Consider the following 25,295-nt stretch of genomic DNA (forward strand, 5'->3'; position numbering starts at 1 on the left):
CTTGCGAAAGAAGCATGTATCCCACAAGCTGTCAACACCCAACAGCTTCAGTAAATAAGGTTTGATAATAAGAAAACAATTCAAGAGGAGCTCAGATGTTTGCTGTTCTGTCTCTGAACACCCTGTGTGTCAGGAGCCCAGCTCTATTCTTTAGACTACCTAGTCTGGTCGTGGTGAGGATGCTATTTGTTCAAACATGTCCCCTTTTGTCTGTTCTAGGCAATAGCATGATACATTCGGCAACTGCCCTCTGAAAGCCAAGGCTTTGTCTCTGACAGGAATCATGAAACAGATTTCTTAAGAAGTGCCTGTCCACCTGTGTTTAGATTCTAAATTGTGGGAAGATCTAGGAGATGCTCAGGGAAATGTCTGTTGAGGTTATGGAGACTTTTCAAAGGACAATTTCCCCCTTTAAAGTGGTTTGAATAAAAGAAGAATTCTTGAAAACTGTTATAGAATATTGGACTAGATGGAACCTTGAAAGGTTTTTATTTATTCCTTCTCTGTTAGCTTTCCTTCTAAGACCTAAGAATGCGTTCTATTTTAGAAATCCTCCAAGGAATGGAATTTTCCATAACCTTTCCCCTGTTAGCCATTTTTTTAAACTCCTACAAAAGCCTTCCATCAGAAAATTCTTGATCGTTTATATGACCCCTAATGCTCACTGCTGCAGCCAAAACCTGGTTCCTATGCCTTATATTCTGCTGCACATATCTGCCAGAGAAGGGACCGGTCACAGCTGAAGTCCATTATGAGATCACTTCTTGACTTCTTCTCTAGGCTAAATAATGAGAGATTTTCCCTCCTCTTTTTGTAGGTCATATGTTTCAACTATTTAATGAATTTTATTGTTGAAAATTTGATCGGGGATTTCCTATGTCTGGAAATGCATTGGGTCTTGAACTCTAGCCCTAATACTCCTCCCTGCTAGCTCTTTTCTTTCTTTAAAAAAAACATCTTTATTGGAGTATAATTGCTTTACAGTAGTGTGTTAGTTTCTGCTTTATGAAAAAGTGAATCAGCTATATGTATACATATATCCCCATATCTCCTCCCTCTCGCATCTCCCTCCCACCCTCCCTATCCCAACCCTCTAGGTGGGCACAAAGCACCAAGCTTATCTCCCTGTGCTATGCAGCTGCTTCCCACTAGCTCTTTTACATTTGGTAGTATATATTAGTCCATTAGTGCATGCCACTCTCTCACTTTGTCCCTGCTTACACTTCCCCCCTCCCCATGTCCTCAAGTCCATTCTCTATATCTGTGCCGTTATTCCTGTCCTGCCCCTAGGTTCTTCATAACCATTTTTTTTTTAGATTCCATATATATATATGTGTGTGTGTTAGCACACGGTATTTGTTTTTCTTTAACTTACTTCACTCTCTGTGACAGACTCTAGGTCCGTCCAACTCATTACAAATAATTCAATTTCATTTCTTTTTATGGCTGAGTAATATTCCATTGGATATATATACCACATCTTCTTTATCCATTCATGTGTCGATGGACACTTAGGTTGCTTCCATGTCCTGGCTTTTGTAAATAGAGCTGCAATGAACATTGTGGTACATGACTCACTTTGAATTATGGTTTTCTCAAGGTATATGCCCAGTAGTGGGATTGCTGGGCCGTATGGTAGTTCTATTTGTAGTTTTCTAAGGAACCTCTGTACTGTTCCCCATAGTGGCTGTATCAACTTACATTCCCACCAACAGTGCAAGAGAGTTCCCTTTTCTACACACCCTCTCCAGCATTTATTGTTTGTACATTTTTTGATGCTGGCCATTCTGACTGGTGTGAGGTGATACCTCATTGTAGTTTTGATTTGCATTTCTCTAATAATTAGGAATGTTGAGCATTCTTTCATGTGTTTGTTGGCAATCTGTATATCTTCTTTGGAGAAATGTCTATTTAGGCCTTCTGCCCATTTTTGAATTGGGTTGTTTGTTTTTTGATATTGAGCTGCATGAGCTGCTTGTAAATTTTGGAGATTAATCCTTTGTCAGTTGCTTCATTTGCAAATATTTTCTCCAATTCTGAGGGTTGTCTTTTCATCTTGTTTATGGTTTCCTTTGCTGTGCAAAAGCTTTTGAGTTTCATTAGGTTCCTTTGTTTATTTTTGTTTTTATTTCCATTTCTCTAGAAGATGGGTCAAAAAGGATCTTGCTCTGATTTATGTCATAGAGTGTTCTGCCTATGTTTTCCTCTAAGAGTTTGATAGTGTCTGGCCTTATATTTAGGTCTTTAATCCATTTTGAGTGTATTTTTGTGTATGGTGTTAGGGAGTGTTCTAATTTCATTGTTTTACATGTAGCTGTCCAGTTTTCCCAGCACCACTTATTGAAGAGGCTGTCTTTTCTCCATTGTGTATTCCTGCCTCTTTTATCAAAGATAATGTGACCATATCTATGTGGGTTCATCTCTGGGCTTTCTGTCCTGTTCCATTGATCTATGTTTCTGTTTTTGTGCCAGTATCATACTGTCTTGATTACTGTAGATTTGTAGTATAGTCTGAAGTCCAGAAGCGTGATTCCTCCAGCTGCATTTTTCTTTCTCAAGATTGCTTTGGCTATTTGGGGTCTTTTGTCTTTCCATAAAAAGTATGAAATTTATTGTTCTAGTTCTGTGAAAAATGCCATTGGTAGCTTGATAGGGATTGCATTGAATCTGTAGAGTGCTTTGGGTAGTAGAATCATTTTCCCAATGTTGATTCTTCCAATTCAAGAACATGGTATATCTCTCCATCTGTTTGTATCATCTTTAATTTCTTTCATCAGTGTCTTATAATTTTCTGCATACAGGTCTTTTGTCTCCTTAGGTAGGTTTATTCCTGGTATATTATTCTTTCTGTTGCAGTGGTAAATGGGAATGTTTCCTTAATTTCTCTCTCAGATTTTTCATCATTAGTGTATAGGAATGCAAGAGATGTCTGTGCATTAATTTTGTATCCTGCTACTTTACCAGATTCATTGATTAGCTCTAGTAGTTTTCTGGTAGAGTCTTTAGGATTCTCTATATATAGTATCATGTCATCTGCAAACAGTGACAGCTTTGCTTCTTCTTTTCCAATTTGGATTCCTTTTATTTCTTTTTCTTCTCCGATTGCTGTGGCTAAAACTTCCAAAACTATGTTGAATAATAGTGGTGAGAGTGGGCAACCTTGTCTTGTTCCTGATCTTGGTGGAAATGGTTTCAGTTTTTCACCATTGATGATGATGTTGGCTGTGGGTTTGTCATATATGGCCTTTATTATGTTAAGTTATGTTCCCTCTATTATTACTTTCTGGAGGATTTTTATCATAAATGGGTGTTGAATTTTGTTGAAAGCTTTTTCTGCATCTATTGTGATGATCATATAGTTTTTATCCTTCAATTTGTTAATATGGTGTATCACATTGATTGATTTGTGTATATTGAAGAATCCTTGCATTCCTGGGATAAACCCCACTTGATCATGGTGTATGATCCTTTTAATGTGCTGTTGGATTCTGTTTGCTAGTATTTTGTTGAGGATTTTGGCATCTATGTTTATCAGTGATATCGGCCTGTAGTTTTCTTTCTTTGTGACCTCTTTGTCTGGTTTTGGTATCAGGGTGATGGTGGCCTCGTAGAATGCATTTGGGAGTGTTCCTCCCTCTGCTATATTTTGGAAGAGTTTGAGAAGGATGGGTGTTAGCTCTTCTCTAAATGTTTGATAGAATTCTCCTGTGAAGCCATCTGGTCCTGGGCTTTGTTTGTTGGAAGATTCTTAATCACAGTCTCAATATCAGTGCTCGTGATTGGTCTGTTTATATTTTTTATTTCTTCCTGGTTCAGTCTCGGAAGGTTGTGCTCTTCTAAAAATGTGTCCATGTTTTCCAGGTTGTCCCTTTTATTGGCATATAGTTGCTTGTATTAATCTCTCATGATCCTTTGTATTTCTTCAGTGTCAGTTGTTACTTCTCCTTTTTCATTTCTAATCCTATTGATTTGAGTCTTCTCCCTTTTTTTCTTGATGAGTCTGGCTAATGGTTTATCAATTTTGTTTATCTTCTCAAAGAACCAGCTTTTAGTTTTATTGATCTTTGCTATCGTTTCCTTCATTTCTTTTTCATTTATTTCTGATCTGATCTTTATGATTTCTTTCCTTCTGCTAACTTTGGGGTTTTTTTTTTTTTGTTCTTTCTCTAATTGCTTTAGGCAGAAGGTTAGGTTGTTTATTTGAGAAGTTTCTTGTTTCTTAAGGTAGGATTGTATTACTATAAACTTCCCTCTTAGAACTGCTTTTGCTGCATCCCATAGGTTTTGGGTCATCATGCTTTCACTGTCATTTGTTTCTAGGTATTTTTGATTTCCTCTTTGATTTCTTCAGTGATCTCTTAGTTTTTTAGTAGTGTATTGTTTACCTTCCATGTATTTGCATTTTTTACAGATTTTTTTCCTATAATTGATATCTAGTCTCATAGAGTTGTTGTCAGAAAACATACATGATACGATTTCAAATTTCTTAAATTTACCAAGGCTTGATTTGTGACCCAAGATATGATCTATCCTGGAGAATGTTCCATGAGCACTTGAGAAGAAAGTGTATTCTGTTGTTTTTGGATGGAATGTCCTATAAATATCAATGAAGTCCCTCTTGTTTAATGTGTCATTTAAAGCTTGTATTTCCTAATTTATTTTCATTTTGGATGATCTGTCCATTGGTGAAAGTGGGGTGTTAAAGTCCCCTACTATGATTGTGTTAGTGTTGATTTCCTCTTTTATGGCTGTTAGCATTTGCCTTATGTATTGAGGTGCTCCTATATTGGGTGCATTAATATTTACAGTTGTTATATCTTCTTGGATTGATCCCTTGATCATTATGTCATGTCCTTTTTTGTCTCTTGTAATTGTGTTTATTTTAACCTCTATTTTGTCTGATATGAGAATTGCTACTCCAGCTTTCTTTTGATTTCCATTTGCATGGAATATCTTTTTCCATCCCCTCACTTTCAGTCTGTACTTGTCCATAGGTCCGAAGTGAGTCTCTTGTAGACAGCATATATACGGGTCTGTTTTTCTGTATGCAGTCAGCCAGTGTATGTCTTTTGGTTGGGGCATTTAATCCATTTTCATTTAAGGCAATATCAATATGTATGTTCCTATTACCATTTTCTTAATTGTTTTGGGTTTGTTTTTGTAGCTCTTTTCCTTCTCTTGTGTTTGCTGGCTAGAGAAGTTCCTTTCACATTTCTTATGAAGGTGGTGTGGTGGTGCTGAAATCTCTTAGCTTTTGCTTGTCCATAAAGGTTTTAATTTCTTCATCGAATCTGGGTGAGATCCTTGCTGGGTAGAGTCATCTTGGTTGTAGGTTTCCCCTTTCATCACTTTAAATATGTCCTGCCAGTCCCTTCTGGCTTGCAGAGTTTCTGCTGAAAGATCAGCTGTTAACCTTATGGGATTCCCTTGTATGTTATTTGTTGTTTTTCCCTTGCTGCTTTTAATATTTGTTCTTTGTATTTAATTTTTGATAGTTGATTAACCTGTGTCTTGGCGTGTTCCTCCTTGGTTTTATCCTGTATGGGACTCTCTGCCCCTCCTGGACTTGATTAACTCTTTCCTTTCCCACTTAGGGAAGTTTTCAACTGTAATCTCTTCAAATATTTTCTCATTCCCTTTCTTTTTCTCTTCTTCTTCTGGGACCCCTATAATTCGAACGTTGGTGCATTTAATGTTGTCCCAGAGGTCTCTGAGACTGTCCTCAATTCTTTTCATTCTTCTTTCTTTATTCTGCTCTGCAGTAGTTATTTCCACTGCTTTATCTTCCAGGTCACTCATCCATTTTTCTGCCTCAGTTTTCTGTTATTGATTCCTTCTAGAGAATTTTTAATTTCATTTGTGGTTTTCATCATTGTTTGTTTGCTCTTTAATTCTTCTAGGTCCTTGTTAAACGTTTCTTTTATTTTTTCCATTCTATTTCCCAGAGTTTGGATCATCTTTACTATCATTACTGTATATTCTTTTTCAGGTAGACTGCCTATTTCCTCTTCATTTGTTAGGTCTGATGGGTTTTTACCTTGCTCCTTCATATGCTGTGTATTTCTCTGTCTTCTCATTTTGCTTAACTTACTGTGTTTGGGGTCTCCATTCGCAGGTTGCAGGTTCATAGTTCCCGTTTTTTTTGGTGTCTGTCCCCAGTGGCTAAAGTTGGTTCATTGGGTTGTGTAGGCTTCCTGGTGTAGGGGACTGGTGCCTGTGTTCTGGAGGATGAGGCTGGATCTTGTCTTTCTGGTGGGCAGTACCGTGTCCAGTGGTGTGTTTTTGGGTGTCTGTGACCTTTTTATGATTTTGGCAGCGTCTTTGCTAATGAGTGGGGTTGTGTTCCTGTCTTGCTCATTGTTTAGCATAGGCTGTCCAGCAATGTAGCTTGCTGCTCGTTGAGTGGAGCTGGGTCCTAGCGTTGAGATGGAGATCTCTGGGAGAGCTTATTCCGTTTGATATTATGTGTAACTGGGAGGTCTGTAACTGGACCAGTATTCTGAACTTGGCTCTCACACCTCAGAGGCACAGGCCTGACACCCCACTAGAGCATCAAGACTCTGTCAGCCACACGGCCCAGAAGAAAAGGGAGAGAAAAAGAAAAAGAAAGAAAGAAAGAGAGAGAGAGAGACAGAGAGAGAGAGAGAGAAACAAAGAAAGGAAGGAAGGAAGGAAGGAAGGAAGGAAGGAAGGAAGGAAGGAAGGAAAGAAAAGAAAGTTTTTAAAATAAAAAATAATTAAAAAAAAAATAACATAATTAAAAAGTAATTAAAAAAAAGAAAAAAGAAAGAAAGAAGAGAGCAATCAAACCAAAAAACAAATCCACCAATGATAACAAGCGGTAGAAACTATACTAAAACAAACAAACAAAAAAACGGACAGACTGAACCCTAGGACAATTGGTAAAAGCAAAGCTATACAGACAAATCACACAGAGAAGCATACACATACACACTCACAAAAAGAGAAAAAGGAAAAAAATGTATATATATTGTTGCTCCCAAAGTCCACCGCCTCAATTTTGGGATGATTCGTTGTCTAATCAGGTATTCCATAGATGCAGGGTACATCAAGTTGATTGTGGAGATTTTATCCGCTGCTCCTGAGGCTGCTGGGAGAGATTTCCCTTTCTCTTCTTTGTTTGCACAGCTCCTGGGGTTCAGCTTTGGATTTGTCCCTGCCTCTGCATGTAGGTCACCTGAGGGCATCTGTTCTTCACTCAGACAGGACGGGGTTAAAGTATCAGCTGATTAGGGGGCTCTGGCTCACTCAGGCCAAGGGGAGGGAGGGCTACGGAAGGCAGGGTGAGCCTGCGGCAACAGAGGCCGGTGTGACATTGCACCAGCCTGAGGTGCACCGTGTGTTCTCCCAGGGAAGTTGTCCCTGGATCATGGGACCCTGGCAGTGGTGGGCTGCACAGGCTCCCGGGAGGGGAGGTGTGGATAGTGACCTGTGCTTGCACACAGACTTCTTGGTGGCTGCAGCAGCAGCCTTAGCATCTCATGCCTGTCTCTGGGGTACGTGCTGATAGCCGCGCCTCGCACCTGTCTCTAGAGCTCGTTTAGGCAGTGCTCTGAATCCCCTCTCCTCGTGCACCCCAAAACAATGGTCTCTTGCCTCTTAGGCAGATCCAGACTTTTTCCTGGACTCCCTCCCGGGTAGCTGTGGCGCACTAACCACTTCAGGCTGTGTTCATGCCGCCAACCCCAGTCCTCTCCCTGGGACCTGACCTCGGAAGCCCGAGCCTCAGCTCCCAGCCCCCTCCCGCCCTGGCGGGTGAGCAGACAAGCCTCTCAGGCTGGTGAGTGCTGGTCGGCACCGATCCTCTGTGTGGGAATCTCTCGCCTTTGCCCTCTGCACCCCTGTTCCTGTGCTCTCCTCCGTGGCTCTGAAGCTTCCCCCCGCTACCCCCGTCCCTGCCAGTGAAGGGGCTTCCTAGTGTGTGGAAACCTTTCCTCCTTCACAGCTCCCTCCCAGTGGTGCAGGTCCCATCCCTATTCTTTGGTCCGTTTTTTTCTTTTGCCCTACCCAGGTACGTGGGGAGTTTCTTGCCTTTTGGGATGTCTGAGGTTTTCTGCCAGCATTCAGTAGCTGTTCTGTAGGAGTTGTTCCACATGTAAATGTATTTCTGATGTATTTTTGGGGAGGAAGGAGATCTCCACGTCTCTCTCCTCCGCCATCTTGAAGGTCTCTCCTGCTAGCTCTTAAAATAAACCAAATAAAATGAGACGAAAAGAATGAAGCAGCTGCAAACGAAACAAAACATCACAAAAGCAAAAAATAAAACCACCAGGTAGTTGTCTTTCTGGTTTATGATTGAGCAAGACATTTATAAGATGAAGCATGCTTCAAAGGAAGTGAGCATCTCATTTATTGAAGATTGATCAACAAGAACTTGGACAGGTTTAGATAAATATGTATACAACTCACAATTTAAAATGCAGACTGTGAAAAGCTAGGCATGCTGAGAAGGTAAGGATGAGCCAATACTAGCCCTTTATTAGTACAGTTGGCCCTCTGAGTCTGTGGGTTTCACCTTCACAGAATCAACCAATTGCAGATTGAAAACATTTGGAAAAAAATTCCAGAAAGTTCCAAAAAGCCACACTTGAATTTATTGCAAGCCAGCAACTATTTACATAGCATTTACATTGTACTAGGCATTATAAATAATCTAGAGATGATTTAAAGTATATGAGAGTTTGTGCATAAGCTAAATGCATACACTACACCATTTTATGTAAGGAACTTGAACATCCATGGATTTTGGTATTTGTTGGGGGACCCTGGAACCAAACACTCTGAATATATTGAGGGAGGGATGGCTGTGTTATCTGCTACATATCTATAACTTCTAGTTAACCTGGGCCTTTGGGGACCATTGAGCTGTTATATTGCAATAGCTTTCAATATGCTGCTAGATACAACTATTTTAGATTTTACAATTATATTTTCTCTCTAGTTGGTTTTTAGGAAGGGATACAACCTTTTGCATGTTTTAGTAAGAAAATTATGATTTTAAGTAAATGTAGACATTTTCCATATTTTTCTTTTCTTTGCAACAGTTGAAATAGAATGAGATAAATCTGACCTTTAATGTTTGTTTGAACTCACTTAAAAAACTATCTTTGATAACTCTTGCTATTGTTTAATATAGCATTCATTCAAAAGACTTTAGCATGTATGTACAATCTAAAGAAGAAGAACGAAAAGTTTACATGTGTTCTCACTCAGTTTCAGAGATAGAATGCTACCAGTGCCTTAGAAGCCCGCTGTGTGCCCATCTATGATGATTTCCCCCTCTCTGCCCTAACCCCATCTGATATAAATGATATCCTAATTTTGGTTTACCATTACTTTGCTTTTTCTTCATGATTTTATCATCTCTGTATGCATTGCTAAAGATTATATTACTTAGCTCACTGAATTTTGAAATTTATATTATGGAATCATACTCTTCTATTTCTTTTGTGATTTGTTCTTGCTTTTTCTTTCATATTTCTGTTTTTATATTCATTTATACATATTTATATATGTAGCTATAGGTAATTTTAACTACTTTATCATATTCCATTGTATGACTGTACCATAATTTACCCATGTTATTGTTGATAGACGTTTGGGTTGGTTGTAGTTTGAGGCCTTATGCTTGTTTCTATATGACCATTTTGGTACATGTCTCCAAGAGCCCAACTGCCAGAATTCTTCTAAATTGCACCTAAAGTGAAATTGTTGGGCTGTGAGATGTAGTCATCCTAAAAGGATATGCCCAATTGTTTTCCTAAATGATTTTAACAATTTCCTGCTCCTGCCAGCAGTGGATGAGAATTCCTATTGCTTAGCATCCTTGCCACGACTTCATATTGTCAGATTTAAAACTTTTTACCAATTAGATAGGTGCAAAGTGCTATCAAGGATTTAATTTACATTTCCCTGATCAATAATGAGTTTGGTCATTTCAAATGCTTGATGGCCGTTCATAATTTCTTTTCTGTGAAATGCCTTTTACGTGAATTCTGAGAAAAGTCTTTCTCTGATTGTTTAAATATCTGGGCTATATCTGGGTCTGGTTCTATTGAGTACTCTATTTCCTGATAAAAATTCTTTTTATTTCTTGCTTATTTTATAACTCACAATTTTTTATTGGAAGCTGGATATCATCTGTAAGAGAACAGTAGAGCCTGAGGTGAACAGTGTACATGTTCAAAAATGAGAACGCCTCTTCTGTCAAACCATTAGTGTGAGGGTGGTACATTCCATCTATTTGGAGTTTAGCTAGGTTCGGATTGTATCATTTCTATTCTTGCTTTTGGTGCTCACATACTTCAGGCTGCTGCTGCTAGTCTGTTTTTAGTGTAGGAGTTGGGTTGTCAGAGCAGTTTTCTCAGTGCCTTGCTTCACCCTCAGCTTTCAGCAGTCTTTGTATGCCTGCACCACAGATGGGGTCTCTATGTGCCCTTGCCCTTCCCTTGGCTGTGAACTGTTACTGCTCTGCTTGTTACACACTGGAGGCTCCTGGCAGGGACAGGATGGTTTCTTGGTGCTTCTGTCCCTCAGTCTTAGCCAGGCTTTATGTGCCTGAGCTCAGGAGTGGGGCTTTCTCATTTGTTTATTTTTTGTTTTTATTTTCATTACTCTAGGAGGTGGATCAAAAAAGATATTACTGCGATTTATGTCAAAGAATGTTCTGCCTATGTTTTCCTCTAAGAGTTTTATAGTGTCCAGCCTTACATTTAGGTCTTTGATCCATTTTGAGTTTATTTTTGTGTATGGTGTTAGAGATTGTTCTAGTTTAATTTTTCTACATGTAGCTGTCCAGTTTTCCCAGCACCACTTATTGAAGAGACTGTCTTTTCTCCATTGTATATTCTCACCTCCTTTGTCATAGATTAGTTGACCATAGGTGTGTGAGTTTATTTCTTGGCTTTCTATCCTGTTCCATTGATCTATATTTCTGTTTTTGTGCCAGTACCATACTGTTTTGATTACGGTACTTTGTAGTGTAGTCTGAAGTCAGGGAGGCTGATTCCTCCAGCTCTGTTTTTCTTTCTCAGGATTGCTTTGACTATTCTTTAATGAAAATAAAAACAAAAATAAACAAACAGGACCTAATTAAACTTAAAAGCTTCTGCACAGCAAAGGAAACCGTAAACAAAATGAAAAGACAACCCACGGAATTGGAGAAAATATTTGCAAATGAAGTGACCGACAAGGGATTAATCTCCAAAATATACAAACAGCTCATGCAGCTCTATGTCAAAAATCAAACAACCCAATGAAAAAATGGGCAGAAGGCCTAAATAGAAATGTCTCCAAAGAAGACATGGCCAAAAAGCACATAAAAAGATGCTCAACATCACTAATTATCAGAGAAATGCAAATCAAAACTACAATGAGGTATTACCTCACGAGGTCAGAATGACCATCATCAAAAAGTCTATAAACAATAAATGCTGGAGAGAGTGTGGAGAAAAGGGAACCCTCCTACACTGTTGGTGGGAATGTAAATTGTTACAACCATTATGGAGAACAGTATGGAGGTTCCTTAAAAAACTAAAAATAGAACTACCATACGACCCAGCACTCCCACTCCTGGGCATATATCTGGAGAAAACCATAATATGAAAGAATACATGCACCCCGATGTTCACTGCAGCACTGTATACGATAGCCAAGACATGGAAGCAACCTAAATGTCCGCTGACAGAGGAATGGATAAAGAAGCTGTGGCACATATATACAATGGGATATTACTCAGCCATAAAAAAAATGAATTAATACCATTTGCAGCAACATGGATGGACCTAGAGATTATCATACTAAATGAAGTAAGTCAGACAGAGAAAGACAAATATCCTATGATATTGCTTATATGTGGAATCTAAAAAAATGGTACAAATGAACTTATTTACAAAACAAAAATAGAGTCACAGATGTAGAAAAGAAACTTATGGTTACCAGGAGGTGGGGGGAGGGTAAACTGGGAGATTGGGATTGACATATACACACTACTGTATATAAAATAGATAACTAGTAAGGACCTACTGTTAGCACAGGGAACTCTACTCAATGCTCTGTAATGGCCTATATGGGAAAAGAATCCAGAAAAGAGTGGATATATGTATATATATAACTGATTCACTTTGCTGTACAGTAGAAACTAACACAACATTGTAAATCAACTAGACTCCTATAAAAATTTTTTTTTAATTAAAAAAAAAAGAGTGGGGCTTTCTCAGCATTTCTGCCCCTCCCCCTGTGAAAGCCAAACTCTGCCATGAGTCATGGGGATGCATACCGCGTCCCTTACCCAGGGGCAACGGAACTCTTTACATCAGTGCAGAATTCTGGGCGTGGGCAAGTTTCCTGCCCTCGCCTGCAGACAGGTGTCAGTGCAGGGTGGGAGTGCAGTTTCTACCCTTTTTCCTGTAGCCACCTTTGCCTAGTACTGCCCTGCAGGACAGTTTTCTCCTCTCCCCCAGGGGGAGATGGCCTCGGCTTCGTATGAGAGAAGGGTCCTGGAAGTAGGTGTATTTGCTGCCTGCTCCCGACAGCACCTGGTCACATGTATCCCTGCACCACGAGGTGGGCTCTCTCAGGGCTTCTGCCCTGCTCTTTATTTCCTGTGAGCCCCTGATGGAAGCTTGTGGAAACGATCTAGAAAATAGGTACCCAGAGCCCCTATGTGGGAGGTTCCCAGGGATTCTAAACTCTCAAGTTAACACACACTCAACCCTTTAAGAATTTGTTAACATTTCAGTTGTCTTCATTCTTGCTTTTATGACTGTGGCCTCTCCCTCCTGACGCTGCTAAAGGCAGACAGTTCATGTGTCCCACCTCTCCTCTGATGAGCGCGTTATCCTCTGCAATTCAGTTCCTCTGGTTGAATTACAATCTCAGATCTCTGATGGGCCCAAAAATGTTATGATTTTCTAGATTATCCAGATTTCTCTTATTGTTAGAGTAGGGGCAGAATTCTCCTGTGGCTATCTACACCTTAGGAGGAAGCTGACTGATTTTTCCTCTCCCTGCCACTGTCCTCTCTATTCCATTCCTCTGCCTTGCTTTTCTTCATAATACTTAAAACTACCATTACATTATATTTATTTATTGCCTGTCTCCCTCACCAGAATATAAATTCCATTAAGGCAGAATATTTGCTTGTTTTGTCCATTTCTGTATCTCTGACACATAAGAGAAACTCAGTAGAAGCTGTTGAATAAATGCATGCATAAATGCCCAAGACCATGACATTTTCTCCAGGATCTTGCATTAGCTTGTTTTCATAAGAATCTACTTCTTCTGATACCGTTCTCTTTCCCTTGTTCTGCCATATTTTTCATATGTACCATTTCAATTGTGTTCTTTTTTTTTTTTTTTTTTTTTTTTGGTACTTGGGCCCCTCACTGCCATGGCCTCTCCCGCTGCGGAGCACAGGCTCCGGACGCGCAGGCTCAGCGGCCATGGCTCACGGACCCAGCCGCTCCGCGGCATGTGGGATCTTCCCGGACCGGGGCACGAACCCGCGTCCCCCGCATCGGCAGGCGGACTCCCAGCCACTGCACCACCAGGGAAGCCCCTCGATTGTGTTCTTATTTATCTTTTAATCAAGCAAATCGGTTTGCCTTCAGTATCTCCATATGTCCCAATAACAAACGAAGCGGGGGCTTGTCCTTGGGCTGCTGTCTCTCTACCTTTCATTTAGTGTATCTTTGCTCTCAGACCCACAGCTGACCTGCAGGTGTTTCTGTGCCACTGCCAGTCTGATTCTGCATCCTCGCAGGCTGTCATCCAGTGCATCTCTGCCCTACTGGAGAAGTTCCCCCCACCCCCAAGACCTGAGCCTTTGGTGGTCAGGGCTAATGTGTGCCTCACAAATAGCAAACTCTGTATTTCAGAGCATCAGGGTTCCCTTTCTGCCTTCCTATTTGTTTTGTTGTGGCTGCTCTTGGCTCTTGCTGTTGTTTGAATAATTTTTACTCTTTACTGCATTTGGAAGAGATGGTGGTGAGATGGAAGCTGGAGGGCAGGGGATTGGTCAGTGCTCTGCCTGCCTCGGGGAGCAGCACATAAGGAGGGTAGATGAGGGGGCACCCCACTTCTCTGTTGGTTCTAGGCCATGTTATTGCTCTAGGGGCTGCACATCTGGCAGCAGAACTGGTGCATTCCCTTATCTTTTATAACGTGATCCTTTTTCATAAGTCTGGAGTTTACTGTGTCTCTGAGTTGTCTGTTTTTGTTTTGTTTGCTTAAATCAGATCCAAATATGTTACAAGTAATGTTCATTTCTGCCCGACCCTTTGTTTTGTTTTTCTGGGTTATCCTTTGTGAGGCGGCATTAAAGCATGCTAGCCAGACACCCTGTTGAATGAGACCTCCTGCACTACTATTTTCGAGGTGTAGATTGAAGCTTTTATGATTAGGAAAATTCAAGTTCATTAAACATGGCTACTGAATTAGAAGTAGCTTTTTGTCATCACCTAGTCTTTAAATCAGTTTATATTAAAATTACTACTACCCCATGGTAACCCCCAATATATTCTGTTTTTGTAAAAAAAAAAAAAGTAAAACAAACTCTCTTCCATACCACTGTGCCAAAGACCTCATCCTATGGGATATCATTTAGTTTCCTATCATCAAACCATTTCCATCTTTTAACTGTTAGTTTAGGTAATAATTCTGGATTAGAGAACAGAGATATTTCAGAAAACATAAAGAAATATAATTGTAAAACAACCTCAGTTATTCTGAAGGAAGTCTGAAGGTTAAAACAATAGCTGCCTTGATTTAATTACTCATGTGTTATCTGAGAAAAAGTTGATTAAAACAGATTTTGACACTTTTTATCCATTGGAACTTTAACTTCATTGGGAAAATGGTTCTGAAGGTGGTGAGAATGTTGACTAATTGGCTTGTTCATCCCACATGGGATTACACCACTTTTTGAATCAGAATTTCCTGCTATTGCAACACGTTTTTTTCTTTTCTTTTTTTTTTTTTTCCTTAGAAACAATCCATTTGGATTCATTACATGGCTATTTGTTAGTCTGGGGCATTGTACTCGTTTATGACTACAATGAAGTCATAGTAAGCTGGGTCTGCCTGTATATAGAGTCAGTGGGAGATCCTGCAGCTGCTCAGGGAACGAGGCAGTGCAAGGGGTCACCCTGATATTTTAAACCCCAAATCCTGCTTTCCCAAAGTCCTGGGGCATTTTCATGTTAATCATCAAGAAGATTTGTTCAACTTCGGTTTATTTATTTACTGTATGCTGTATGTAGAATCAATCTGTTGAACTTGGTTTTTTTAAGCTTTTTTATTGAACTGTAATATTCTCAGAGAACATGCACAAATCCTAAGTGTATAACAAGATGAACTTTTACCAACAGAGTGCACCTGTGTAACCAGTACCCAGAAAAAAGAACGTGACCAGCACCTGGTCAGGAAACAGAACATGACCAGCACCCAGCAGCTTGACTCATGTCCTCGCCCTGTCACTACCCCTCTAACCACTCTCCTGTTTTGCTTGTTTTTCTATCTTACATAAATGGAATTATACACGATGTATTATTTCTTTCATTCTTCATTATGTTTATGAGATTTGTGTATTTATTGTGTATTGTATTTGTTCATTCACACTGCCACGCAGCGTCCCATTGACCAATACAACACACTATTCATTCTGCTGTTGACAGGCATTTGAGTAGTTTTCTTTGCAGGGGAGATGGGAGTTATTATGAATACTCATTGAATGTTCTGGTACTTCCCTTCTGGTGAAAGCATTCATATGCATCCATTCCTGTTGGAGTATAGCTGGGAGTGGAATTGCTGGGTCCTAGGGTGTGTGTATGTTCAGATTTAGTAGATAAGCTAGTTTTCCAGAGTGGTTGTAAGTATTTATACTCACACTTGATGTATGAGAGTTCCAGTTGCTCCACCTCCTCACCAATACTTTCTATCTTTTTCATTTTAGCTATTCCAGTGGATATGTACTGAATGTGGTTTAATTTATATTTCCTTGATGATAATGAACCTGAGCAACTTTTTTTTTTCTGCTTTATAAAAAATTTAATCAGTTATACATATACATATGTTCCCATATCCCCTCCCTTTTGTGTCTCCCTCCCACCCTCCCTATCCCACCCCTCCAGGTGGTCACAAAGCACCGAGCTGATCTCCCTGTCCTATGCAGCTGCTTCCCACTAGCTATCTACCTTACGTTTGGTAGTGTATATATGTCCATGCCGCTCTTTCGCTTTGTCACAGCTTACCCTTCCCCCTCCCCATATCCTCAAGTCCATTCTCCAGTAGGTCTGTGTCTTTTATTCCTGTCTTACCCCTATGTACTTCATGACATTTTTTTTTCTTAAATTCCGTATATATGTGTCAGCATACAGTATTTGTCTTTCTCTTTCTGACTTATTTCACTCTCTATGACAGACTCTAGGTCCATCCACCTCATTACAAATAGCTCAATTTCGTTTCTTTTTATGGCTGAGTAATATTCCATTGTATATATGTGCCACATCTTCTTTATCCATTCATCCGATGACGGACACTTAGGTTGTTTCCATCTCCGGGCTATTGTAAATAGGGCTGCTATGAACATTTTGGTACATGTCTCTTTTTGAATTATGGTTTTCTCAGGGTATATGCCCAGTAGTGGGATTGCTGGGTCATATGGTAGTTCTATTTGTAGTTTTTTAAGGAACCTCCATACTGTTCTCCATAGTGGCTGTACCAATTCACATTCCCACCAGCAGTGCAAGAGTGTTCCCTTTTTTCCACACCCTCTCCAGCATTTATTGTTTCTAGATTTTTTGATGATGGCCATTCTGACTGGTGTGAGGTGATATCTCATTGTAGTTTTGATTTGCATTCCTCTAATGATTAATGATGTTGAGCATTCTTTCATGTGTTTGTTGGCAGTCTGTATATCTTCTGTGGAGAAATGTCTATTTAGGTCTTCTGCCCATTTTTGGATTGGGTTGTTTGTTTTTTTGTCATTGAGCTGCATGAGCTGCTTATAAATTTTGGAGATTAATCCTTTGTCAGTTGCTTCATTTGCAAATATTTTCTCCCATTCTGAGGGTTGTCTTTTGGTCTTGTTCATGGTTTCCTTTGCTGTGCAAAAGCTTTTAAGATTCATTAGGTCCCATGTGTTTATTTTTGTCTTTATTTCCATTTCTCTAGGAGGTGGGTCAAAAAGGATCTTGCTGTGATTTATGTCATAGAGTGTTCTGCCTATGTTTTCCTCTAAGAGTTTGATAGTATCTGGCCTTACATTTAGGTCTTTAATCCATTTTGAGCTTATTTTTGTGTATGGTGTTAGGGAGTGATCTAATCTCATACTTTTACATATCCCTGTCCAGTTTTCCCAACACCACCTTTGAAAGAGACTGTCCTTTCTCCACTGTACATTCCTGCCTCCTTTATCAAAGATAATGTGACCATATGTGTGTGGGTTTATCTCTGAGCTTTCTATCCTGTTCCATTGATCTGTCTTTCTGTTTTTGTGCCAGTACCATACTGTCTTGATGACTGTAGCTTTGTAGTATAGTCTGAAGTCAGGGAGCCTGATTCCTCCAGCTCCATTTTTCGTTCTCAAGATTGCTTTGGCTATTCGGGGTCTTTTGTGTTTCCATACAAATTGTGAAATTTTTTGTTCTAGTTCTGCGAAAAATGCCAGTGGTAGTTTGATAGGGATTGCATTGAATCTGTAGATTGCTTTGGGTAGTAGAGTCATTTTCACAATGTTGATTCTTCCAATCCAAGAACATGGTACATCCCTCCATCTATTTGTATCATCTTTAATTTCTTTCATCAGTGTCTTATAATTTTCTGCATACAGGTCTTTTGTCTCCTTAGGTAGGTTTATTCCTAGATATTTTATTCTTTTTGTTTCAATGGTAAATGGGAGTGTTTCCTTGATTTCACTTTCAGATATTTCATCATTATTGTATAGGAATGCAAGAGATGTCTGTGCATTAATTTTGTATCCTGCTACTTTACCAAATTCATTGATTAGCTCTAGTAGTTTTCTGGTAGCATCCTTAGGATTCTCTATGTACAGTATCAAGTCATCTGCAAACAGTGACAGCTTTACTTCTTCTTTTCCGATTTGGATCCCTTTTATTTCCTTTTCTTCTCTGATTGCTGTGGCTAAAACTTCCAAAACTATGTTGAATAAGAGTGGTGAGAGTGGGCAGCCTTGTCTTGTTCCTGATCTTGGTGGAAATGGTTTCAGTTTTTCACCATTGAGGACAATGTTGGCTGTGTGTTTGTCATATATGGCCTTTATTATGTTGAGGAAAGTTCCCTCTATGCCTACTTTCTGCAGGGTTTTTATCATAAATGGGTGTTGAATTTTGTCGAAAGCTTTTTCTGCATCTATTGAGATGATCATATGGTTTTTCTCCTTCAGTTTGGTAATATGGTGTATCACGTTGATTGATTTGTGTATATTGAAGAATCCTTGCATTCCTGGAATAAACCCCACTTGATCATGGTGTATGATCCTTTGAATGTGCTGTTGGATTCTGTTTGCTAGTATTTTGTTGAGGATTTTTGCATCTATGTTCATCAGTGATATTGGCCTGTAGTTTTCTTTCTTTGTGACATCCTTGTCTGCTTTTCGTATCAAGGTGATGGTGGCCTCGTAGAATGAGTTTGGGGGTGTTCCTCCCTCTGCTATATTTTGGAAGAGTTTGAGAAGGATAGGTGTTAGCTCTTCTCTAAATGCTTGATAGAATTCGCCTGTGAAGCCATCTGGTCCTGGGCTTTTGTTTGTTGGAAGATTTTTTATCACTGTTTCAATTTCAGTGCTTGTGATTGGTCTGTTCATATTTTCTATTTCTTCCTGATTCAGTCCTGGCAGGTTGTGCATTTCTAAGAATTTGTCCATTTCTTCCAGGTTGTCCATTTTATTGGCATAGTGTTGCTTGTAGTAATCTCTCATGACCTTTTGTATTTCTGCAGTGTCAGCTGTTACTTCTCCTTTTTCATTTCTAATTCTATTGAGTCTTCTCCCTTTTTATCTTGATGAGTCTGGCTAATGGTTTATCAATTTTGTTTATCTTCTCAAAGAACCAGCTTTTAGTTTTATTGATCTTTGCTATCGTTTCTTTCATTTCTTTTTCATTTATTTCTGATCTGATTTTTATGATTTCTTTGCTTCTGCTAACTTTGGGATGTTTTTGTTCTTCTCTCTCTAATTGCTTTAGGTGCAAGGTTAGGTTGTTTATTCGAGATGTTTCCTGTTTCTTAAGGTAGGATTGTATTGCTATAAACTTCCCTCTTAGAACTGCTTTTGCTGCATCCCTTAGGTTTTGGGTCATCGTTTCTCCATTGTCATTTGTTTCTAGGTATTTTTTAATTTCCTCTTTGATTTCTTCAGTGATCACTTCGTTATTAAGTAGTGTATTGTTTAGCCTCCATGTGTTTGTATTTTTTACAGACCTTTTCCTGTAATTGATATCTAGTCTCATAGCATTGTGGTCGGAAAAGATACTTGATACAATTTCAATTTTCTTAAATTTACCAAGGCTTGATTTGTGACCCAAGATATGATCTATCCTGGAGAATGTTCCATGAGCACTTGAGAAAAATGTGTATTCTGTTGTTTTTGGATGGAATGTCCTATAAATATCAATTAAGTCCATCTTGTTTAATGTATCATTTAAAGCTTGTGTTTCCTTCTTTATTTTCATTTTGGATGATCTGTCCATTGGTGAAATTGGGGTGTTAAAGTCCCCTACTATGATTGTGTTACTGTCGATTTCTCCTTTTATGGCTGTCAGTGTTTGCCTTATGTATTGAGGTGCTCCTATGTTGGGTGCATAAATATTTACAATTGTTATATCTTCTTCTTGGATCGATCCCTTGATCATTATGTAGTGTCCTTCTTTGTCTCTTCTAGTAGTCTTTATTTTAAAGTCCATTTTGTCTGATATGAGAATTGCTACTCCAGCTTTCTTTTGGTTTCCATTTGCATGGAATATCTTTTTCCATCCCCTTACTTTCAGTCTTTATGTGTCTCTAGGTCTGAAGTGGGTCTCTTGTAGACAGCATATATATGGGTCTTGTTTTTGTATCCATTCAGCCAATCTGTGTCTTTTGGTGGGAGCATTTAGTCCATTTACATTTAAGGTAATTATTGATATGTATGTTCCTATTCCCATTTCCTTAATTGTTTTGGGTTCATTATTGTAGGTATTTCCCTTCTGCTGTGTTTCTTGCCTAGAGAAGTTCCTTTAGCATTTGTTGTAAAGCTGGTTTGGTGGTGCTGAACTCTCTCAGCTTTTGCTTGTCTGTAAACGTTTTAATTTCTCCATCAAATCTGAATGAGATCCTTGCTGGGTAGAGTAATCTTGGTTGCAGGTTTTTCTCCTTCATCACTTTAATTATGTCCTGCCACTCCCTTCTGGCTTGTAGAGTTTCAGCTGAGAGATCAGCTGTTAACCTGATGGGGATTCCCTTGTGTGTTATTTGTTGTTTTTCCTTTGCTGCTTTTAATATGATTTCTTTGTGTTTAATTTTTGACAGTTTGATTAATATGTGTCTTGGCGTATTTCTCCTTGGATTTATTCTGTATGGGACTCTCTGTGCCTCCTGGACTTGATTAACTATTTCCTTTCCCATATTAGGGAAGTTTTCAACTATAATCTCTTCAAATATTTTCTCAGTCCCTTTCTTTTTCTCTTCTTCTTCTGGAACCCCTATAATTCGAATGTTGGTGCGTTTAATGTTGTCCCAGAGGTCTCTGAGACTGTCCTCTGTTCTTTTCATTCTTTTTTCTTTATTTTGCTCTGCAGCAGTTATTTCCACTATTTTATCTTCCACCTCACTTATCCGTTCTTCTGCCTCAGTTATTCTGCTATTGATCCCATCTAGAGTATTTTTCATTTCATTTATTGTGTTTTTAATCGATGCTTGATTCATCTTTAGTTCTTCTAGGTCCTTGTTAACTGTTTCTTGCATTTTGTCTATTCTATTTCCAAGATTTTGGATCTTGGAAATAGAATCTTGGATCATCTTTACTATCATTATTCTGAATTCTTTTTCAGATAGACTGCCTAGTACCTCTTCATTTGTTAGGTCTGGTGGGTTTTTATCTTGCTCCTTCTCCTGCTGTGTGTTTTTCTGTCTTCTCATTTTGCTTATGTTACTGTGTTTGAGGTCTCCTTTTTGCAGGCTGCAGGTTCGTAGTTCCTGTTGTTTTTGGTGTCTGTCCCCAGTGGCTAAGGTTGGTTTAGTGGGTTGTGTAGGCTTCCTGGTGGAGGGGACTAGTGCCTGTGTTCTGGTGGATGAGGCTGGATCTTGTCTTTCTGGTGGGCAGGTCCACGTCTGGTGGTGTGTTTTGGGGTGCCTGCGGACTTTTTATGATTTTAGGCAGCCCCTCTGCTAATGGGTGAGGTTGTGTTCCTGTCTTGCTAGTTGTTTGGCATAGGGTGTCCAGCACTGTAGCTTGTTGGTCGTTGAGTGAAGCTGAGTGTTGGTGTTGAGATGGAGATCTCTGGAAGATTTTCGCCGTTTGATATTATGTGGAGCTGGGAGGTCTCTTGTGGACCAGTGTCCTGAAGTTGGCTCTCCCACCTCAGAGGCACAGCACTGACTCCTGGCTCCTCAATTTGGGATGATCTGTTGTCTATTCATGTATTCCACAGATGCAGGGTACATCAAGTTGATTGTGGAGCTTTAATCCGCTGCTTCTGAGGCTGCTGGGAGAGGTTTCCCTTTCTCTTCTTTGTTCTCACAGCTCCTGGGTCTCAGCTTTGGATTTGTCCCCGCCTCTGCGTGTAGGTCGCCGGAGGGCGTCTGTTCTTCGCTCAGACAGGACAGGGTTAAAGGAGCAGCTGCTTCGGGGACTCTGGCTCACTCAGGCCGGGGGGGAGGGAGGGCCACGGGGTACGGGGCGAGCCTGCAGCGGCAGAGGCTGGCATGACATTGCACCAGCCCGAGGCGCGCCGTGCGTTCTCCCAGGGAAGCCTTCCCTGGATCCCGGGACCCTGGCAGTGGCGGGCTGCACAGGCTCCCGGAAGGGCGGCGTGGACAGTGACCTGCGCTCGCACACAAGCCTCTTGGCGGCGGCAGCAGCAGCCCCAGCGTCCCACGCCCATCTCTTGGGTCCGCGCTTTTAGCCCGTCTCGCGCCCGTCTCTGGAGCTCCTTTAAGCAGCGCTCTTAATCTCCTCTCCTCGCGCACCAGGAAACCAAGAGGAAAGAAAAAGTCTCTTGCCTCTTCGGCTGCTCCAGAGTTTTCCCGGACTCCCTCCCGGCTAGCTGTGGCGCATTAGCCCCCTTCAGGCCGAGTTCTCGCCGCCAGCCCCAGTCCTCTCCCTGCGCTCTGACCGAAGCCCGAGCCTCAGCTTCCAGCGCCGCCCGCCCCAGCAGGCGAGCAGACAAGCCTCTCGGGCTGGTGAGTGCCGGTCGGCACCGATCCTCTGTGCGGGAATCTCTCCGCTTTGCCCTACCCAGGTACGTGGGGAGTTTCTTGCCTTTTGGGAGGTCTGAGGTCTTCTGCCAGCGTTCAGTAGGTGTTCTGTAGGAGTTGTTCCACGTGTAGCTGTATTTCTGGTGTATCTGTGGGGAGGAAGGTGATCTCCGCGTCTTACTCTTCCGCCATCTTGAATCCTGAATCTGAGCAACTTTTAATATGATTATTAGTAATTTGTATTGATATGTCCTTTTTTTGTGAATTGTCTGTTCAAGTTTTTTGCCCATTTTTCTATCATTTGACTCTCTTTTTGTTACCATTTCATAGGAGTTCTTTATATAATCTGGATATGGGACCTCTGTTGAAAGTATGTATGGTAAATATTTTCTCCTCTGTGGGTTGCCTTTTCATTCCTGTAATGAAGTCTTTTGATGAACAAATATTCCTAATATTTTTAAAGTCCAATTTATTATTTTTTCTTTTATGGTTTGCACTTTTTTGTCCAGTTTAAGAAATCTTTGCCTACTCTAAGTTGACAAAGCTGTTCTATGCTTTCCTCTAACATCTTTATTTAAATTTGTAATTCATCTGACTTGATATTCGTATACTACATGATCTAGAGATCAAGACACATACTTGCCATGTGGATATCCTATTAACCCAGCATCATTTTACTTGGTTTTTAACTTGTTTAAAATATGTCCATACATGGGGAAGGGGAAAGGGTAAGCTGAGATGAAGTGAGAGAGTGGCATTGACATATATACACTACCAAATGTCAAATAGATGGCTAGTGGGAAGCAGCTGCATAGCACAGGGAGACCAGCTCCATGCTTTGTGATCACCTAGATGGGTGGGATAGGGAGGGTGGGAGGGAGACACAAGAGGGAGGGGATATGGGGATATATGTATAGGTATAGCTGATTCACTTTGTTATACAGCAGCAACTAACACAACAATGTAAAGCAATTATACTCCAATAAAGATGTTAAAAAAATAAAAATTAGAACAAAACAAAACACAACAATAAATAAATAAAATAAAATATGTCCATAAAATTTAGTTTCACTGAAATATTTTTTATATTTTCCTGGAGAGAATTACTAATGACTCTTGAAAAAATTTAAACCTATGGTGATGTAAAATTTATAATATAATCAACAGATTTATTGAACACATAATTGAGATATTTCTTAAAGGTTCTTCTGTTTAAGTAGACTCTAGTTTGTAACTCCAGCATACTTATTTATTCAACACCAGAGTGATTTATAATGCACAAAGCACACTAATTAAAAACAAATAAATTATTCTCACTTTTTCATTTGAATTGAATTCAACACATGTTTATTATTTGTCTGCTAGAATTTGGGACAGTTGAGAATATGGTTGAAGTTTTGAGCTCCATTTTTTTGTCATTTAGGTTTTAAGCCATATAAGAAAGTTGTCAAACATCTGTCAGTAATAAACCATTTTTCTTTAGTATTCAAAATTATATTAATAAAGAGAAGTACAAGGTGAGAAGTTTTATTACTATTAAGATGACCTTACACCTCTATACCAAGTTTTCCACTAGTAATGAGACACATCTTTTAAAAAGTAAAAATAGAAAATATAAAAGTTTCATTTCTGTATTTGGAATGCCTATGACTGCTTCTTCTTTGATGTCATTTCTGCTTAGTTTTATTTTTTTTCTCTTTTTATTATTTTTTCTAGGTTGTACTGGTCAGTGGACATCTGGACAGCTGGGATGTCGGGCAGGGTGCGATGGATGATGGTGGAGGAGCCTTTATATCATGGGAAGCACTCTCGCTTATTAAAGATCTTGGTAAATATTTAGTAAGTCTTTAACTAATGTGTGAGAGTGTCAGTGGTGACATGTTTAACTCAATACACAAAATGCTCAACAGATTAGTTATTATGCAATGTTTAAAGATCCTCCTGAGGTCTATATGTTTTTTGTCAGTTGATTCCCAGAAAAAAACTAATTTGTCCCCTTAAAGAAAGAAATTTTTATTCAAGTGTCCACCAGACAGCCAAAGTATCAAATATGATCAGCCACTGGGGAAAATGAACAATCAAATAAAACTGTAGCAAATGCAACCACATCAGCTAGAGTTTATGTAAGGAAACCATAACCAAGTGGAAAGAAAAATCAGCAGCTCCCCCACTTCCTTTTCCTTGTTTGTCTTTAAAGACATCATCAAGCTGTTAGGATAGCTTTACTGCAGTCGTCTTTCCATGATAGAAGTCAAGGAACCAAAGTAGGCCTGAAGGAATGATTCTTTTGGCCACAATAAGGAATCTAGAATGAAAAATTGGACCTTCCAGGTTAACCTAGACATGGGACAGGCATCAAAAGGAAAGACTAATTGTGAAAACAGTTTATTTTGATGACCCTATTTACAAACAAAAAACATACATTTCCTCTTTGTGTGCTGGTCAAAAGGTGGATTTTGAGCGAGGTTAGAAATAATGAAACAGTCTGAAATGAGACTTCTGTGTCTGAATCAGACCAGTGGTGGTTTTGAAAATGCTTCATCAGTAGAACGTTTTATATTGTAACTGTGGAGTAACCTTGGTTTCAGATGTAGTAAAGATCAGAACATTCCTTCTGGTGAAGGTGTTCCATTGCTTACTTAAGTACACATGTGTTTAAATTCATGCTTTTCCTCTGGCTTTTAATGAACGCTTCTAATCCTAAATCAGCCCATTAAATAATTGTTCATCTTAACTAGACTACTGACATTGTCTTGGTCGAGGCAAATATTTAGTGTATCATTTTGCTTTATGTCTTACTTGTGTTTTAAAAATGGAGAAATGGGAAGGTGATTGTGCATGTTTTTAACTTCTAAAGAGGCCAG

The 25,295-nt window shown here is 39.6% G+C and overlaps 1 protein-coding gene across 1 annotated transcript in view; it reads left to right on the top strand.

Moving 5' to 3' along the window:
* The window catches only part of CPQ (carboxypeptidase Q), a gene marked incomplete at its 3' end in the record, with an annotated part of 373,081 nt that overhangs the window by 185,959 nt on the left and 161,827 nt on the right, over nt 1-25,295 (top strand). The window contains exon 4 of the mRNA XM_079722376.1: nt 24,148-24,259. Within this exon, the coding sequence (XP_079578502.1) occupies nt 24,148-24,259 (112 nt within the window). The remainder of the gene's footprint in view (nt 1-24,147; nt 24,260-25,295) is intronic.

This window comes from Hyperoodon ampullatus, assembly GCF_949752795.1.
Source record: "Hyperoodon ampullatus genome assembly, chromosome: 17".
Classification (NCBI taxonomy): Eukaryota; Metazoa; Chordata; class Mammalia; order Artiodactyla; family Ziphiidae; genus Hyperoodon; species Hyperoodon ampullatus.